The sequence below is a fragment of the Lemur catta genome, chromosome 15 (genome assembly GCF_020740605.2).
Source record: "Lemur catta isolate mLemCat1 chromosome 15, mLemCat1.pri, whole genome shotgun sequence".
NCBI lineage: Eukaryota > Metazoa > Chordata > Mammalia > Primates > Lemuridae > Lemur > Lemur catta.
This window is the reverse complement of record NC_059142.1, coordinates 14,089,389-14,109,738: the sequence shown is the minus strand read 5'-3', so window position 1 is coordinate 14,109,738 and position 20,350 is coordinate 14,089,389. Positions and strand designations below refer to the sequence as shown.

The 20,350-nt window shown below is 38.4% G+C and overlaps 1 protein-coding gene across 6 annotated transcripts in view; it reads left to right on the top strand.

Moving 5' to 3' along the window:
- KIAA0753 (KIAA0753 ortholog) overlaps nucleotides 1-20,350 on the top strand; it is a 62,004-nt gene that overhangs the window by 34,932 nt on the left and 6,722 nt on the right. For all 6 annotated transcript variants that reach the window (XM_045526013.1, XM_045526016.1, XM_045526014.1 and 3 more), the window contains 9 exons: nucleotides 424-540; nucleotides 1,594-1,683; nucleotides 1,921-2,010; nucleotides 7,268-7,343; nucleotides 8,310-8,393; nucleotides 11,069-11,254; nucleotides 12,354-12,435; nucleotides 16,092-16,212; nucleotides 16,729-16,953. In XM_045526013.1, coding sequence (XP_045381969.1) covers nucleotides 424-540; nucleotides 1,594-1,683; nucleotides 1,921-2,010; nucleotides 7,268-7,343; nucleotides 8,310-8,393; nucleotides 11,069-11,254; nucleotides 12,354-12,435; nucleotides 16,092-16,212; nucleotides 16,729-16,953 — 1,071 coding nt within the window. The remainder of the gene's footprint in view (nucleotides 1-423; nucleotides 541-1,593; nucleotides 1,684-1,920; nucleotides 2,011-7,267; nucleotides 7,344-8,309; nucleotides 8,394-11,068; nucleotides 11,255-12,353; nucleotides 12,436-16,091; nucleotides 16,213-16,728; nucleotides 16,954-20,350) is intronic.

Below are 20,350 nucleotides of genomic sequence, written 5' to 3'. Positions count from 1 at the left end.
TGTCTTTCAGAGTGAATGAGTGGTAGGTGGAGGAAGGGGCAGATAAGGCTTCTAGGCTTACAGTGTTGTCTTAGGCCTTATTAAGGTACAGAATTACCTTGTAATATGATGCAATTAGTGATCCTTATCTATATATTATATAACAGGATTTTGTTGAAGTTCACCTAGTATTCTGTAATTGACCATTGCTTTTCATTTAAAATAGTGATTGCTTTATTGAAGCAAAGGAAAATTTCTTCCTTTTGACCCCGAGTCTGAGTGCTGGAGGATCTCACTCTTCTTCACACTCAGCTTGCAATTTAGCCCTATGCCGCAGATCACCATTAACTTAATGCTCTCATCTGCTCTGGGCTGGCACCTATTTGGATGAGTTATTGGACATGGAGTGAGTGATCACTAAGGTGTACTTTTCCATTTTTGCAGTGCTGCATTGCTAAAGGTGAAATCGAGCCCTAGAGATGCCACAAAAGAGTCTCTCCAGCAAGAAGTTACTCAAGAGGAAGGTCAGTTGAGAGGTGCTGTTGAGCATGAAGCAGCCAGGTTTGTGCTGGTATTTTTCAAATCTTTGAAAATTAAAGGGCTACTTTTACATAGACTCTGAAGCAAACCCTTTCTTCCCTTTTTTATGTATAAAGTTAGTTATTTAAAATGTAGATTATTAAACTTTTTTGTCAAACTGTTCAACATACCATGAGCCCCTCTTTTATTCCTTCTTGTTTCATTCATTCAAAAATTATATGCATGTCAATTGTATACCAGTTGCTAGTTTTGTAGTGGCACAGTTGTAAGCTCTATGGAGACTTTTTTAAAGGAGGAATAAGATATCTCAGCCTCTGCTTATTTGACAGTCAGTAGAGAAGGTATGTAATTAACTATAATTTAAGATAGAACGTGGTATATAACCTAAGAACTGAGAAAGTAGAAGCAGTAGTAGAAGTTACTTCTTGCCACAGAGGTCCAGGTTTCATGGAGGGAGATGGAAGTTAAGCTAGGACTTACAGAACAGGCAGGATTTAAGTAGGCGGGGATGAGGCATAGGAAGAGAACAGTGAAAACAGGTTGCTCTGCATTTGTTTGGCTAAAATTATTCTTGCATTTGTGGGAAAGCAAAAATGAAAGTGGGCCATTAAATAATTGGGTAATATTCACATGTCCAAAAGAATCAAAGCCCTTTCACATACTATAAATTTGTACACAGTTAACTTTTCCTTTTTGTTTTTATTTGACCTCATTATGCCTAGATGGCTTTGCTGGGGGTCCATTTTTTTCCTCTAAACTTGAAAATACAGCAAGATCTTTGTTTCAGTCTAACAAGAAATCCTAGGTACAGTGATAGGTAGTTTTGTTGACCCGTTGCAGGGGGTTTCTTGTTGCTTTACACACTAACTCAGAGTGCTTTTGTACATACATATCTTTGTACATGCAACGTGACCTGGAGAGCTTTATGGGTACAGAGAGGTTACATTATCCACTGAGGCCCTCAGTGGAGCCAGGATTGGCGCTGTTGGGGGATCCTAACTTCTGTCTGTTGCTGTGGCAATGGCACCATGCAGTGTGAAGGCAGAATTGGTTTGACCCTTGTCTGTCTGCTAGGCTCGCTTGGCTTGATGCTGAAACTTCCAAAAGATTAAAGGAACTAGAAGAATTAAAAGCCGCAGAAATGGATAAAATGCAAAAAAGGAGGTAAATATTTGTTCCTGAGGTAGAAAAAGGTAAGCAGGTCTATTCTACATCATCTAACTATTTTAACAACGAATTGATATTGAGTGGGTCTAGCCATACTTCTTACGTTTATCGGCTGTTTCCTTAGAGGACTGTGAAGTCACCTAAGAAGCCTACGGTGTAGCCAAGATTGGAGCCCAGGGGAGTCCTGACTCTGCTTTGAGGAGAGTTGGAGTGACTCTTTGTACTGTTCTCTAGGCTTGACTGGCTTGATGCTGAAACTTCTAGAAGAACAGAGGAACTAAATGAACCCAAAACTGAAGAAATGGATAGACTTCAAAAATTGAGGTATGCGTTTGCTTCTGAAGAATAGTGGATGCTTGCCTGTTCTATTTGATCTAGATAGTTTTAACTACTGACCTGGACTGTTTAAGCTTAACTTCCTTACATGGATGAGTGAGTGAGTGAATGAATGAATGAATACCTGCATGCCTGCTTGTATATTATACCATATTTTTGTTAGGAAATGTTTCTTTGTGGAGTTTGAAGGAGAACTAAAAAAACATCTAAAATTCTGGGGAGGTTCTGTTTGAAAGATCAGAGTCTTAATATTTGTTTATTTTGCTATCCTCAAAGTTATTTTTCTCTAGCCAGATGCCCTTCATTCAGAGGGCAGCAGGTTAGTATGATGTGCATGTTCAGCTCATATGAGTGAATGTATAGATACTTTTGTTTCCCATGTTAACTTGAGTGTAGCCTGAGGTTTCAAATAAAGTTGCCTTTTACATTCACTGCCTAAGAGCCTTAGCACCTAACTGTAGTCACAAAGAAAACTGTTAAATGATTTAGTTGAGCTGCTACAATTGGCTCATTTTTTCAGCTCTGATAATAATTCATCCTGCAGTCAGATTAACAGAATAATCATTGAAACCTCTCTGCATTCTGTCACCATTCATCATAGGGTGTTCAATCTCAGGTTAGAAGGGCTGTGGTTCTGTCATTAGAGGGCCAAGGTTTTTTGTCCACTGTTGAGATTGCAAGTCATATAATCACAGAATCTTAGGATCTAAAGAATCTTTTTTCCTTAACTGATGTTTTCAGCCCCTCTGCACTGTCTCCAAAAAGTGACTGTGCAGCACATTCATACACACACTCTGCGATGGGATGGTCACTACCATCTGAGGGGGTCCCATTCTTGGTCATCTGTAGCTATTAGAAGGTGCTACCTTAGATTGTGCTGAAATTTGATTCCTTATGCCTCCTGCCCACTTATCTTTTGGGCCTTATGGCGAAAGCTTAATCCTCTGCACCCTATTTACCCTTTGTGTGTTTTTTATTAAAAACTGAACATATCATACATGTAGAAGAACATACTAAATGCTTATGTACAATCCAGAATATTACCAAATGAGCACGCATGTACCACCACCACAAGCCAAGAAATAGATCATTGCTGCTACTGTAGAAATTTCCAGAGTGACTGTCCATAGTTGCATCCCCTTCCCCCACCAAGGCAACCACTGTCCTGATTCTTGTGTTCATCTTTTCATTACTCTTTTTCATAAATCTGTCATCTGTGTAGTCTCCCTAACAATATATTGTTTAATTTTGAAAACTGAGAAACAGGAATAAACCTGGCTGAACAAGGAAAGGGCAATGTAGCTCCCAGGGGAAAATAAGTTGAACAGAGTCTGGATGGTAGTCTGACTTGTGCTCCCCTGAGAGCCCCATCTCAGGAAGTCAGTGAGCAAATGTGGAGCTTACCGCATCTGGGGGGCTGTACGTGAACCACGTGCACTGGACTTCAGGGAGAAGCCTGGTCAGGGGAATGGGTTATCCTGTACTGCTCTGCTTCTCAGCTCTTTCTGGGGGTGAGTGTGGGTGAGTGAGTGACCTCATCAGAAAGCAGGTGGTAGAGAACAGAAACTTCATCAGCAAAGGGCAAGACAAGCCAGGAATCTAGGCCAGCCTTGCTTGTATGGTTGGATCTCCTGTTTCCCATATGTTTTTATAATCTTCCTCAGTTTACTTGCTTGTTTTGATGAAGCACATCCTAATTTAGCTTCTTAGAAAGGATGAATGGGAAATCTTTTTATATCTTTCAAGTCTAAAAATGGCTTTATTTACTGATAAACCTTACTACCCTCATATTTGCTGTTAGCCTTACTGGTTATAGAATTCTTAATTAAAGATAATTTTTATTGGAAATTTTTAAATTAAACTTTTTATTGGGAGCTAATCGTAGAGGCATGTGAAGTTATAATACGGAGATATCTTGGGTTGCCTTTACTCAGTTCCCACCAGTGGTTACATCTTTGGAAACTATAGTATAGAATTGTAACCAGATTATTGACATTGATATAGTCAAGATGCAAAATGTTTCTGTCACCACAGGATCCCTTCTGTTGCCCTTTTACAGCCATACCTACTTCTCTCCTGCCTCCATCCTCTGCTTGGCTAAGTAACCGGTGGCAACCACTCATCTGTTCTCCCTACCTATAGTTTTGTTATTTCAAGAGTGTTATATAAGTAGAGGTATATAGTATATAATCTTTTGGGATTGACTTTTTTCCCCTTACATAATTCTCTGGAGATTTATCTGGGTCATTACATGTATCAGTAGTTCTCTCCTTGTTGCTGAGTAGTAGTCCATGGTGTAGATATGCCATAGTTTGTTTAACCATTCGCCTGTTGAAGAACATCTGGGTTGTTTCCAGTTTTTGGCTATTATGCATAAAGTTTCTGTAAACATTTATGTGTAGGTATTTATGTGAACATAAGTTTTCATTTTTTTCTGGGATAAATGCCCAGAGTGCAATTGCTCTGTTGTATGATAGTTGCGTGTTTTGTTTCTTTTACCAAACTGCCATACCATTTTCCAGAGTGGCTCTCTGTCCCCAGCAACAATGTTTGAGGGATTCAGCTGTTCTGCGTTTTTGCCAGCATTTAGTAGCATCACTACCTTTTCTTTTAGACATTCTGATAAATGTGCGATGATATCTCATTGTGATTTTAGTTTGTATTTCCTTAATAGCTAATGCTGCTGAACATCTTTCACGGGCTTGTTTGCTCTCCACTCACTCTTTGCTGGCCCGAGGCCATAGGTGGTTCTGTGGTGTTGGGTGGCAGTAGCGCAGTTATTTTCTGAAAGTTTTCCATCTTCCTGGGCTTCCACGTTCTTGGTCCTTTGGCTCGAGAGAGCTTTTGTTGGTTTTTTGTTTGTTTGTTTTGTTTTGTTTTGTTTTGTTTGTCTGCACCTCTTGGTGTTTCTGGGTTGCTGGCTTCTCTAATACCTAGTCTGAAATATACGAGGCAAAAAGAAAACTCAGGGAATTCAGCACCATGTCATTCTTTGGGCCCCAGTGTCCCTAGCTGGCCTGCCTTCTCTACATCTTTCCTAGTCCTCTTATGTTTGTTTATATTTAATGTCCAACGTTCTTAGTTATACGTAACAGGAAGAATAGGGGAAAGTACATTTATTCTACCACTCCAGAGGCAGAAATATGATCAGAGTTTTTAAAGCATTGTTTCATTGTCTTGTTTCCAATAAGAAATCTGAATTCTGCTTTTTATCCTTCTTTAGAAGCTTACATATAGACTCTTCTTTCTCCTCAGTGTTCTGAAATTTCATAGTGATAGGACTTAGTATGGGTGTATTTTCCTTCGCCAGTAGACTTCTTCAACATGGCAATTTATGTACTTCAGTTCTGAGAAATGTTCTTGCTTTATTTTGTACTTGTTTTTCTTCCCTCTGTTTTCTCTGTCCTCTCTTTCTGAAATTCTTGTTCTTTGGTGTTGGACTTCCCAGATTGGTTGTCTGATTTTCTTATCTTTTTTTTTTTTCTATTTTCTTTCTCTCTCTCTCCTTCTCTTCTTCTCTTTCTTCCCTGCAGCCCCATCTTGCCCCAGTAGATTTTTTCAAACTTATTGTCTAACCTGCCTGTCGAGTTTATCATTTCTTCTGTAGTATTTTTAAACTTTAAGAGCTCTATTATATCTCCAGATTTCTCTTACTTAATAGTCTCCTATCTTTCTTTTATGGATACAATGCACTTCTCTTTCTCTCTGTGTATATTAACAATAGTTTCCCCCCGCCTCTTTCTTTTCCCCCTTTGCCCTACATAATCTCTTTCTTTTGCTTTCTCAGATATCTAGTACTCCTTGGCTAGATACCTGAGGTTTTAAAATTTGTGTTTAGAATTTGTAGGGGACTGGCTCCTGATGGAAAACTCTGACTATGTGCGTTGGACTTAGTATTTTAGTTTTAGGGTTTTCTTTTTCTTTTTATTATGTTACAATTTACATGTAGCAAAATGCAAACAACTTAAAGGTGTAGTTCAGTGAGTTTTGACAAATGTATATACCTGGGTAACCAAAACGCTAATCAAGATAAAGAATATGTCCATCAACTTAGAAAGTTCCCACGTGTCTTTTCTGGTCATTCCTTACCCCACACTACCCCTGTCCCTCACAGAGGCAGCTACTTTCTGATTTCTTTCACCATAAGTCATCTTCCCTGTTTTTGGACTTCATATAAATGGAATCATCAAGATCTGCTCCTTCGTGTCTGCCTTCTTTTGCTCAACACAATCTTTGAGATTCATCCACGTTGCACATACATGAGTATAGTTTATCCACTTTATTGCAGATTAGTATTCCATGTGTGACTATTACTCAATGTATGTTTATTCATTCTCCTATGAATTAACATTTGGATTGTTTCTCATTTTTAGTTAGTATGAATAAAGCTGCTATAAATATTTCAGCTTCAGCTGTTTTCAGCATGGTACCGACAGCCTCAGCTGTGATTGGCTGCCCCTAGTCAAGAGACCCTTCAGAGAATGAGCAACCAGACTTCTCTTAGAATTGGAGATAGGCAGCTGTCCAGTTGTGTGATGTAGGGAAAGGGACTAGGGGGTCTAACTTCTCAAACATCGCTTGACTCCTGTCTTCATTTTTTAAGCTACTGCCTCCTAGCTTAGCCCAGGCCTAGTTATAGCTGCTACTACCAGTCGTGTGCTTGGCTAAGTCAGCAGTGCAAATTGTGTGGGTTCTCAGGTTTTCCCATTACTGGCCTAGAAATCAGCTTTCTCAGGTCAGCTAAGGTAGTAATAGTTATCACTTTTGTCCTTTGTTTTCCAGGACCATTTTTTATTTCTCCTTGTCTTTGTGGGTTTATGTCTAATTCTACTATTGTTTCAGTGGGGTTTGGGGGAGGGAACAAAATTAGTTTGTTTTGTTTAGTCTAATAAACTCTTTAGTTATTTAAAGGCAACCGTTATCTTTTTAAAGTATACTCAGAGCCTAACACACTTCTTCAGATCTTTCCTAAACCCCTGTGCACAAAGTGAGGTCCAGGACCAGCGGTGTTGCATCACCTGTGAGCTTGTTGGAAATGCAGAGTCTCAGGCCTTACTCGGATCACCTGAATCAGAATCTGCATTTCAACAAGATCCCCAGGCGATTTGTATGGCTATTCACATTTAGAGAAGCTCTGTCGTTTTTATAATCATTGTATTTCCCTGCAGTTGGAATGATAAATAAATATGCAAAATAGAATATTTTTTTGCTTTTGATTTTAATTTTCAGTTTCATTTCTAAATAGTGTTTCTGCCACCCAGTTAGACAAGGTTGAGGAGTCTGTTCTGGAGCGTTTGAAGCCTCTCTTGGCGAAGGCCCAGGTAATCTAATTCATCTCGTTTGCTTGCCTTTTGGAAGTTCTGGGGTAAAAAGAGTTACTACAGAGGTCACACTGACTCACCCCAGACCACCGCACATTATTGATGTGTCCTCCGTTGTGGGGAAGGGGTAAAGACAAGGGGAAGAGAGAGGAGTCCCACTTTTGAAAAAGGTGAGGTTACAGTTTGGTGAACAAATTTAGATTGTAGTCTTCATTATCAAATAGATCTATTTGTGATGTCAGTGTTCAACTAACTGCTTCCATTTTAATGTGCTCTTTTATCTCAGTGGTTTGGAACAATTGGCTCTATTTTTCCCAAGGAGGGAGATGTTAGGACAGCTTCTTTGCACAAACCAGTACTTTCTTGAAGATGAAATTACATATGGCATCACCATGGGGTTGTGCCATCCTCTTGTAAGCACTAAGCCAAATTCTGTAGCCAGACCCTGTAGAGCCACTGTGTAAATAGAAGCAGTCTTGCTTGTATGAATAGATGAGGCCACAGAAGAATATTGTAATTTAAAATGGAATAAATGACATTCTGGGTCCCTGAACAAGCCACTGAACTTCTATATTTCTAGTTTGAGAACTGTTAAATTATTATTAGAGTCCATGGAAATCTCAGGAGTATAGAACTAAAGAGGGCTCTCAGAGATCGAATAGTCCAATTTCCTCATGGTATCATCGAGGAAACTGTAGAACAGAGAAGTTGAATGACTTGTATGAAAAGCACACAGCTACTCTGACAATGTTTACAAAGTCGAGGGAAGAAAGAGTGGAAAGCCAAAACCAACACATGGCATTTATTTTCATGAAGACAAAGTGCTTTGAATTGCTACAAAAAGCCTAATGTAGCTAAAGCTGATGAATAGTTCCATACAGAAGTTATTCTGGTAACAAAATTCATTTGTACTAATGTGAGCTATAAATTTCTATAATCCATGAATGTATTTGTCTGTTTTAATAGAGAGTCAATTCTTCTACAGAAGCAAATAATCATTTGAAGGACGGTCCATCAGTAAACATAGCGACAGCCCAGCCTGCAGGGGAGGTATGTGTTGTGTGCTGTTGATATTCTGGCATTATTACATGATAATGTCTTCAGTTGTAACGAAAATGGTATGCAGATTGCTTTGCAAACACTAGATTATCCTACTCAAGAAGGGTGACAATTATTTTTCACATTTGGCACGTTAATTCTTATGTGTATATTTAGCATTATGACTTAGATCAGCCTTGCAAACAATGCACAGAAATCTCTAGAGCCACAGTTTTCATCAGTGGCTCTTTATCTCTCCTCCTGATGACAGAGTATGCATGCCCTGTGTGGCCCCGAATGTTGATGGCCTGTGGCAGAAGAATAGCCGCCCTCATTTCCTTTCATTCATCCTAGTTGCACTCATTACTGGCCTAATTTCCTTTATACTTAAGCCCTAATATTTATCGTTAGGCAAGCTTGTTCTGAGTGCCTAATATGTGACCAGTATCTGGCCTAGCAGAGAGAAAAGGCAGCCGAGGAAAAAAATGAGAATATTTGAGAAAAATAAAACCATTTTATTGTTGTCTACCCTGTACTCTTCCTCTGGAGGGCTTGTTTTTAATATTTGTGGAATGTTCCTACCTTGCCTAGGTTTAGGACTGCAGAGTAGAAGGTGCAAGTTACATTTATTTAATCTTTGTGGATGTTGGAAAGACATTTATTGCATTAGTTGCCCAGAGCACATAAAGGGCAGAGCAAATATAGAGGTTTCAGAGTTAGAAGGAAGCTGGAATGAAGTTCCACCAGTCCAATGACCTTAGGAACAGAAAGAAAATAGGGTTTGAGACTATATCCCTATTCTAATTATTAAGCAATATTTTAGCTGCAGTAGATTTTCATAATCTCTATAATTATAATTTAATCACACCAATATTTTGTGATAAAATCTCCTGTGAGGTGAGGCTTCTAAGACTGGAAGTTAAAAGCCTGTATTTAGCCATTACAAATGTTCAGGTGTGCTATGGCTTGGAGTTTTGTGCAGCATAGCAACTAAACAATATTTTTTTCCTCACAGAATAATGGAGCTAACATCTAACTTAGGGAGACAACTCCATACATTTAATATGAAAGGAAAATTAAGTGATTACAAATGCTGATAATAAAATAGACATGTTTGAATATTGCTAGGAATGATGAGCCTTATATATAAGAATTATTTTGTAAGCATTAAATGGTTTGGGAGGGGCAGGCAGAATAAAAAGTTTTCAATTTAATGAAAGAGAAAAGTAACTCTATCTAATATTTAGAATTCTGGGCTATTGTTAAACACCAACATCATTGCAAAGAGTTTGCCAGGAAGCAACCAAGAGTCAATGTTTATAAAGAAATGGATAATAACAAACAAAAGCAAACAAACAAACTCATAGAAGTTGGCATGATGACATAGAAAATTTTTTTAACTATGTTAACTTATAAAAGATCTGTGGGACCTTGAGCGCAAATTCTCAGAATTCTCACCTTTAAAATGGAGAAGACATTTGCAAGTGAAGTATAACTCTCCATAGATTTACTTATAGACAAGAGGATCTCTGACGTCAGGAAAAAGCTCTTGGGAGGGTACCGTCATAACACATTTGCCTATTACTGCAGCTGTTGTCATTAACTAAACCTGCACATGAAATATATTTTTCCAAAATGTATGAGCTTTTTTTAGAATTAAAAATTATATATGCACATGGCCAAAAATTCAAATAATTCATAAAAAGTATAATATGAAAAGTTATACCTCACCACAAACAAATACCATTTGCTGTTCTGTATCCTGCTTCTTTCTTTATAATTTGGTGCTCTTTCCATACCAGCACATCGAGACCTTCTTTTTCTTTTTTAATGACACATAGTATTTTTGGTGTTCCACTCTTTATAGATGGCAAGTGTACACATGCAAATACAGACACATATCTTAATTAACTAGATGGGTATTATTGGTTGTATATTTTTTGTAATTTTATTGTATTGGTTATTCAACGTAATTTTTATTTATTTAACTTTGATTGAGGTTGGACATTTTTTTCATAGCTTTATTGGCCATTAATGTATTTTTTTCTGTGAACTGTTAAAATATTTCTTAAATTGCCATAGTGGTAACCATCTGTTGAGTGTCTTATTTCACACCAGGCACTGTGCTGGTAAATGTCCCAACGTGTAAGCTCTTGTGAAATCCTTACAACCCTGAAATGTAAGATTATTACTTCCATAGTACAGGTGAGAGGATTCAGGCCCAGAGAGGTTAAGTAAACTTGCCCAAAGTTGCAGGCTTGAGTGGGTAGAACCAGGATTTAATTCCAGAAATGTCTCATTGTATAGCCTAATAATGATCATTTCCCCAGCAGACATTCTTTGCAAAAGCCTCTTTCAGAGCAGATTATAGACATGTATCAGAATCAAGAGAAATACAGTGTAAAAATGCTTTGCAGACTGTAAAGTGCTTTGTGAATGTGAAGGGTACAAGCTCAAGAAAAGCTGGTAAACAGGTTGTAGGTTCAGAGTCTCAAATAAAGGCAAAGAATCCTGAATATTTACTGAGTTAGGAGAGATTTGTTTTAGCATAGAAACTCTGCTGGTTGGATCAGTATGCTGTTGGTTTATTATGATCAAGTAATAATCTTTAAATTTTTCTGTTTTCTTTGTATCACCTTTCCACACCTCCCCGCCCTCCTGCCCCCGCCACACACCTTGTTTTGTAGGCTACAGCCGTTGATTCCAAATCCAACAACATTCATCAGCTGGATGAATTTTTGGAGGATACTGCTCAGGAGCTCTGGACTATGACTCATGCTAAGATCTTGGGGTCTGAAACGTTAGCCACCTTGGGTGACAGCAAGGACAATCCCAACCTGGAAATCATGATGCTCCGAATGGAGGAAATGGAGGTAAGGTCTGGGGCTACTGGTCTGGCTTGCCACTAGGGGCTGGCCTCTGCTGAGTGAGGCTCCTCATGCATCAGAGTCACACGGTCCTGGTTTTAAATCCCGGCTCTACTGCCAGCATAGTGTATGACCTTGATATAGTCACTTACCCTCTCTAATAAGTAGGCAGTTTTTAAAGATAAAATGAGGCATAAAGTATTCAGCAAACTACCCGACATGTAATCCAGTAAGTGATCATTATTATTCTCCCCCTGATATCATTGATATGTGATTCCAAAAACACTGAGACCGGGGCCTTGTCCCACAAATGAGACCATATGCTTTTTCATCCATCCTCTTATAAGTGTTGTTCAGTTGCCTCTTCTATCCTGTTGGAGTGTGATCCTGTCAAATTACAAATAAATTTATCTTCTTTAATTTCTATGATACTACTTCACCCAGCCTAACCCCTAGACTGTTCAGTGCAAGAAATTGAGGCACAATAAGGACGTAAGTGATATCGTCAAGGTTACAAAAAAAATTCCTGGTAGAGCTAGGATGAGAATCCAGGTCTCCTGACTCCTGATTCAGCATTTTCTTTTTAATTGCACCATGATTAAGTCTCATTTCTGCCTTGCTGCTAAATAAAAACATTATAGGGGAAGACAATTTTTTGTTGGGTTTTGAAAATGTAAAGATATGTAGTTTATCTCAGTCTTGTAACCAATTTCCCCTTCTTGGGGATAGCTATGTAGACCTGAGATGTCCAAAACAGTAGCTACTAGCCACATGTGCCCATTGAAATGTAGACTAATTAAAGTTAAACACACTATAAGTGGTCAATAGTTCGTGGCTACTGTATTGGACAGGGCACATATAGAACATTTCCATCAGTGCAGCAAGTTCTAGTGGACGGTGCTGGTCTAGACTGCAGTTATGTAAATTGCTTCATTTTATTTTAGGCTTTGCATCATGAACTAATTACTTCCTGGCCTGGCAGATGCCCATTTCTGGCAGTGTGTCCGTATCAATTGTGTCTACTGAACTTTTACATCCTTACTAGTTCTGGTTTGTTATGGAACTCATTTTTTCTCATAAATTAAACTTTTTTCTTTTTTAAAAGAAATACCAGGAGACAGTTCGCCAAAGATATAACAAAATTGAATATGCTGATCCTCAATTTTGGATGCAGGAAGGAAAAAATGGTAGGTGTTTCCCCCCAATTTTTTCCCACCATTTTATTCTGAAAAATTTCAAACATATAGAAAAGTTGAAAAAATTGTGCAGTAAACAGTCATATACCTACCTTTTGGCTTATACAGTTAAAATTTTGCTCTATTTGCTTGGTTATATATCTGTTTATCCCTGTATCCATCCATAAATTCATCTTATCTTTTCATTTCAATGTAAGTTGCAAATGTCAGTATATTTTACCCCTAAATATTCAACATGCATATCATCAACTAGAGTTTAATATTTATTTATAGTTCTTTTTTTCCTTTTGAGATAAAATTTACCTATAATAAAATACACAGATCCTGTGTCATTTGGTGGGTTTTGACAAATGGATTCCTATTTGTTACCCAAACCTCCATCAGAATACAGAACTATCACCTCAGAAAGTTCCTCATGCCCCTTCCCAGTCAGTTCCCTACCACCCAGGCAACATCTCTGCCAAAATAGTTTGGATTATTATAGAATTTTATACAAATGAATCATACAGTAAATATTGTTTTGTCTAGACTTCTTCCATTCAGCATAGTGTTTTATAGATTTATCTATGTTGTTTATTTCCTGTTGCTGCTGTTAATAAATTTAAGTTTATAACAGGTTTAAGCCACAAATTTAGTGGCTGAAAGCACAAATTTATTCTCTTACTGTTCTTGAGGTCAGAGGTCCAAAGTGAACCTTAAAGGGCTGAAATCAAGGTGTTGGCAGGGTTAGCTCACTCTGGAGGCTCCAGGGGGAAATCTGTTCCTTGTTTCTTCCTGCTTCTAAGTTTTGGGCTATTAGGAATGAATCTGCGATGAATATATTCATGTACAGTTTTTGTGTGGACACAAGTTTTTATTTCTCCTGGACAAATACCTAAGAGTAGACTTACCAGGTCATAAGATAGGTGTGTGTTTAACTTTATAAAAAATTGCCAAACCTTTACCAAAGCGGCTTTCCCATTTTACACTCTCATCAACACTTCCATCTGCACTGAGCTTGTTGCTCAACACCCTTGCCAGCATCGGCGGCGTTGTCAGTCTTGTCGATTGTAACCATTCTGGTGAGCTTGTAGCAGCATCTCATTGAGGTTTTAATTTAATTTCCTTGAGGAATAATGAAATTTAGAACCTTTTCAACTGGTGATTAGCTATTTGTATACCTTCTTTTGTGAAGTGTCGAAAATCTTTTGTCCATTTTTTTTTAATTGAGTTGTCTTTTTATTTTTGAGTTGTAGGAAATCTTTATGTATTTTGGGTGTAAAATTCTTTGTTAGATATATAGTTTTGTTTTTTAAAATAACTTTAAAGAGATATAATTCACCCTTTTAAAGTGTATGATTCAGTAGTTTTTAGTATATTCACATAGTTGTGCGACCGTCACTACTGTCTAATTCCAGAACATTTTCATCCCTAAAAAGAAACCCTGTATCCACTAACAGTCACTCCCCATTCTTCCTTCCCTTATCTCTGGGAGCCATTAATCTACTGATAGATGTTTTGCAAATATTTTTCCCCATCTGTGACCCACCTATTTATTTTCTCAAAGGTGTTTTATTACGAACAGGCATTTTTAATTTTGATAAAGTCACATCAGTTTTTTCTAGTATGGTTTTTGCTTTCTATGACCTAAGAAACCTTTATTTACCCTCAAGTTGATTCTGTTGGAATCTTTTCTCTGGAAACTTGATGGTTTTAGTTTTTATATTTAGGTCTATGATCCATCTTGAGTAAAAGTTTGCCTATGATTTGAGGTAGAGATTGAGGTTCATTTTGTTTTTTCCTAATGGATATCCATTTGTTCTAGCACCACTTGTGGAAAAGACTTTGCTTTTCTCCTCCACTTTTCAAAATTTATACATGTGTATTTTGGCTACAATTGTTAGGCTGCTATCACAATTTTGCCTGGGAAGTGTTATTCAAATTCTCTTTGACCCATGCTTATCACTTACTGCCTTACTCAACGAAAGGAGGAGAATAAAGTATGGTTAAACGTTACCTTTAAAGGAATTTAAACACTATAAGTACTACACTTACTAAGATGTAAAGGAAATTGGGGGTACAGAAGGTTTACAATAGCAGCATATGTCACATGTAATTACTTTAAAATATGAGTTTGGAGTTTTGTGTTAGAAAAAGTATTCTCCTTGTCAAATTTTGACAGAAAGATGAGCAATCTAAACAAAACACTGATTTTTTCCTCTTATGTGTTCTGTGTTTTCAAGCACTCTGGTTTTTGCCCATGTTGTTCTCTTTTCCTTCCAACCCTTCTCTGGCCTTCATTTTTATCCTCATATAACAACGGAATCATTTTCCAAGGCCGACCTCATATGATCCTACTCTGCTTGTGCAGTGCTTTCCCTGTATCCCTGTCCTGGAACTTTCTTCCCATCCTCCCCTCTTTGTCCATGAACACCCATGGCACTTTCTGGCCTGTTCTGCCATGTATTATAATGGTTTGTGAAGGTGTCGTATCTCTCCCAAGTAAGCCACAGATTCTTTGAGGCTGGGAGTTTGTCGTAGTCAGTGTTCTCCCCCCTGCATCTGGCACAGGGCTGGCGCAGCGAGGGCCCTTCTCGTCATTGTTTAGCCAGTCGGTGGGCATTTTAGCATCTTTCTGTGTGGAAGCAGAGGAAAGGCAGATGTTCAAGGGCAGTTTGTTTCATGGATGGCTTGGCCTTTGGCCACAAAGTCAGGTTGCATCACGAAGAAGACAGTCTTACGAGGACTTAGTGTTCTCTTTTATCAAGGATGGTTTAAATCATTAGTCACTATCTGTGACTCTGCAGATAGTCTAGGTATGCATTTCAAAAGGAGCTCTTTAGAACACTAAGAACTGAAATGAGTTTTGGGACACTTCCAGAATCATAAAATCGTAGTAAGAATCCTGTTTCCACTTGTACTCCCTGTTCGTTTAATTGTATCACAAAACCAAATTTAAAGTGATCTTTGGGTTGTGCAGCGTTACAAAAACTGACTTATGCAGTATTTCTGTCTGCCAGTGAGAAATCATAAGCATATAAATATGAGTTAGAGAAAATTGCTTAACATATAGATGCTCCCTACTTAAGGACAAATTTTCTTCCTATACTTGAAATACATTTAAAACTATAAATAATGTAAAACTCAGAAGAGCTGTCAAGCCTGCAAGTTATAGTTAATAAATTAATGTTTTGACTATCATCATGCAGATTTTTCCAGCAATGCCCAGAGACAAATTAAATCAGCTAATTAAATGTTCAGGTGTGAGTGGTTTTTTTTCTTCTTCAGTAATCGAAGCATTTAAAGGTTAAAAAACAAGCCCAACTGCTTAAGACTCCTTGAGTGGGTGGCTGGGTCCTAATGGAACCCGTGTAGCCTGGGGCTTTGCATAGACCTCTTCAAGAAGCCTTCTCAGAGCAAGCTGAGGCTTTGGAGTAAGTTCGTTATTTCTTAAAACTGATTCCTCATTGGTTTATGTCTTTGTTAACTTTTAAATTTACCTTTGCATTTAAAACAGGAGCATTTTCCTCATTGCACTGCTAGCTAAGCCCATTCTGCTTAGGAGATTTACATGTGACTTCCTCACAGGTTGTTGGCCACTATGACAGCTCTAATACGGACACTGACTTTTCTTTATACACAGTCATTTTATGCCTCTCCGTTTCTAGACCAAGAGATCCCAGCAGTAAGCCAAATGCCTTTGCCTCCTCATCCAATCAAGATCACAAAGACAGCAGCTCAAAAGGATCCAGCCGTGAACATCGTGTTAGAAAGGCCCTGTAACGGCAAGTAAGCGGCAATGACACTGGTTTCATTCTAGTTGGTGGCCTTTGATGTTGTTAAATTTTGAGTTCCTTCAATTTCCGTAAGACAGGGAGAAATTCTTCTTTTGAGCAAGATCTTGCCAAACTCTAAGATAGATCAGTAAAACAGCATGTTTGTAAGATTGATTGTGTTGCATCTTAAGGAACCTTACAGTATCCAATAACACCTTTCAGTATTCAGTAACATTTAGCTGTTTTATATTGTTGAAAGCACCACATTGGTATATGTGGGTTACACTGATATTTACTGCAGGGTTTGCTTTAAGAACTCTTTTGTCTAAGAGTAGGTATTCCCATTGCATCAAGGGTTAGTCTAGTATAAAGGGGAAACAGCAAATGGTGATAGGATGTTGCATTTTGTTCAGTGCGAGAAAGGGAAATGCAGGTGAGCATTTGGTTATAAAACCATGAGGGTAAATTAACAGCTTACCCTTGCTTGCTGATGATCTTGAATGCTTTCATCATTTTTATTTGTTCTCAGTTCCTTGGATGAAAGTGTGGGAACGGAGGAGACATCAGAGAAAAGAGAAGCTCCCCTTCCCTCCCTTGCAGAAGATTCTCAACGGAAAGAAGGCCAAGCTCTCCTCTTTGTCCCACCGGGTATGCGGCACAGCATTGGTGACTACTGTAGCCGTTTTGAGCAGTATCTCCGGATGGTATCCCACGAGGCCATAGGCTCCTTCAACCCGTGGCTGATAGCTGAAAGGTTAGTGAAATGTTATGGTCCTCTGTTTAGGAGCCAGGTATCAATTTTAGACTTAAGGAAAAGCTGGAGAAAGGGCTAGCCAAGGTCTCGTTCCGTGCTTTGGCCCTGAAGTTCGGATGATTTTTCTTGGGCTTCTGGACAAACTTTCCCTGCTAACTGCCTTTTTTCAGATATGGGAGACCATAAAACACCTGAAAAAGTGCCCTGTAGCCTCCCCTTCCTAGGCAGGGTGTCTTAGCAGCTTTGGCTGCCATAACAAAATACCGTAGACTAGGTGACTTAAACAGCAGAATTTATTTCTCACAGTTCTGGAGGCTGGGAAGTCTAAAATCAAGGTGTGGGTGGATTCAGTGTCTGGTGAGGGCCCTTTTCCTGGCATGTAGATGGTTAACTTCTTGCTGTGTCCTCATGTGGCAGAGAGAGAGCAAGCTTTGGCCTCTCCTCCTCCTCTTATAAGGGCTCTACCTTCAGGATTTTATCTAAACCCAATTATTTCCTAAAAGCCCTTATCTCCAAATACTGTCACACTAGGGGTTAGGGCTTCAATATGTAAATTTTGGGGGGGACACAAACATTCAGCTCCTAACAACAGAGGTACAATATTCAGTAGTCAAGTCAGGGCTGATTTCCTGTTGCTATTAATGAGGGTGATGTCCCATCAGAGAACACAAAATATTGCTCGGCAGGAAACAGTCTTGACCATGAAATCTTCATGGTTGGGACAAACTTGCCTTTACAAACAGCAGGTGCCTAACTTTGCAACATTTTCTTTAACCCTTCTCCCTTTTTGGGTTACCTCCCCTGAGAAAGGTAGTAATAGTTTTGTGGAGTCATAAAACAGGATCCCACATCTACTAAATATGTGAAGAATGGGTAGCCTCCTTTTATGTACAAAATACTTAATTAAAAGATAAGTGTAAATCCATTCTTTTTAAATAGGGCCCAAATTTAAATTTCTCATGGGTCTGACCTTAGTATAAACATGCAGGATATTTTTTGTCATTAAGTAGTATACTACATTTCTTTCTTAAACAAGTTTTAAACATATTCTAGGAGTTAATAATTACCTCTTTTTTTATTTGCTCATCTTTTATGTAATATATTTATTAACTTTCCCCACATACTAGCCAACAACCTGTCAATATAATTTTCCTTATGATCCAAAATATCAGTTAATCTCTGTTTCTTAACCGCCACCCTTACTTTTTTCTCCTGAGACCCTTTTTCCTTCTACCCCAGTCTGGGCTGGTGACTCTCCAGGTCTGTATATGGCTCTTATCCTGGGATCTCCCTTCATCGTCACCCTGAGCATTAGGTTACCTGCCCCCGTATTAGATTCCTTATTTTCTAGTGCCCCATCTTCCTCTTCCTTGGTTTACTCTCTTATTTTGATGGAGCATACCCTGGTTTGTGTATTGGAGGAAATTTCTTAAGGCTTACAAGTTTCAATGTGTTTACCTTCAAACTTGATTGATAACTTGGCTGAGTTTAAAATTACTGGTTTATGTTTTCCAAAAAATATATACCTTCTTTCTTTTGTGAGGGTGGAGAAGGGATTGTCACTTAGCTGCCAGGAGTAGGAGCACAGATCAGTCAGTCTAACTATTCTGCAAATTTTCAACCAGTTTCTTCATTTTCTATTCCATACCTCACACCACCTTCATGAGTCTCTGTACTGTTACTACCTGAGCCTTTCTGATGTTTTGTAGGACAAATCAGCTTGCTTTTCCTAGGCAAGAGTCTCTCTACAGACTGTTAGGTTTCACCTTTCTCTATGTTTCCTCTATACTGCTATAAATCGATTATGATTCTTCTGTGTGCTTTTTATCTTCTGAAAAATTTGGACATTTCTCATCTACTTTTGTCTTTTTTTTTCTCCTTATAGATTTATGAATTTGTTGATATATTTTCTTTTATTTAAGTGGGATTTGGGATGGCATCAGGGATAAGCACGTATGTTTGAGTCCTCAGGTTTAACCGGAAGTCCTGAGACTTCTCTTTAATATTTGGTACCACTTCAAAGTGTCTGAGACGTTTTGTTTTGGTTGAGGTACACATTTGTCTTCACCTGTGCTCTGAAGGATTTTCTGGGGAAGAGAAGAAGTAAACTTGACTTGCTTCTATGTGTTAACCCAGAATTTTGTAGCATACCTACTCAGTTTCCCATAATCTGTCTGGAACAGTTAGGCTAACAGGCACACTGGGAAATGGAACAGCAAACCAAGGAGGATAGACTCTTCTTTGTGTGTTCTTACCACCTGATAAAATGAGATGTTTTGTTCATAGTGTTATATAGAGGTAGGGAAAAGCTCTCTCAGCCTATAAGTCATAATAGGCTAAAATGTAGAGGGCAAAGCCATTAAAATATGCCTGGATTTTTATAGGTGTTTTCCTCTGCTATCTTTTGACCCCAAGTAACCGTGCAGCTGAATATTCTAGCTCTATTTTTTTTAATCTCACCTATTTTTATTTCTTATTTGAATGTTCCAAAGATGAGAGTGGTATTGATCAGATTTTGAAATAGTATCCAAAGACAATTGACTTCGTCTGCTAGCCTCTTAGGTGAGGCAGAAGCTGAGTGTTTTCTTTCTTTTACTCTCTCTGTTCCTCCTTACACCTGAAGAAAAGCGCTATTCCAGTGACAGAGTGAGCAGATGATATAAACTGGATGCAAATAAAAGAGTGATTGTGAAAGGGAAACTTAAGGTGATGATGGTTTTAATGAAAACAAACTCTTAAAGATTCCTGGTTTGAAAAAAAATCAGGAGATTTCTGGTTAAAAAGGACAGATTGAACATATGTATTTATGTCTACTTCCTGCATTCCTTTCCTATTGTATATCACTAAAAGGATAAGTAAAAGGCATGATACCATAAATGACAGCATACAGGAAATATGAATAAAAATTTGTAGGCCATAAAGCAGCTAGACAAATGGCAAATGATTTAGCAGGCCAGAGAAAAGCCAAGTGCCTAACGAGGGTGAAGTCAAGAACTAAGTTTATCTGCGCAGAAGAACCTTAGTAGGACTCGGGAATTGGCAGCCGCAGATGCTTGTGAAGGCATGGATGCAGGTGGGCCAGAAAATAGGCTTTTTGAAATTCTCCTTCTTGAAAGTGAGCAGGCAGCTGAGATGACCAGAGGTTTGATGGAAACTGTGAAAGATATGTAGGCTATAACAGATGAGAAGAACTCTGAGGAAGCAGAGACAATGCAGAGAGCAGAGTAGAACATTAAAAACAAACAAACTAGAATTAATATTCTCCAAGAACAAAGTAAAGCTGCTGTATCATGAAAAAAAGAACAGGATACTATAAAAAAAGGAACTTTGGCTGGGTGCGGTGGCTCACGCCTGTAATCCTAGCGCTTTGGGAGGCTGAGGAGGGAGGATTGCTTGA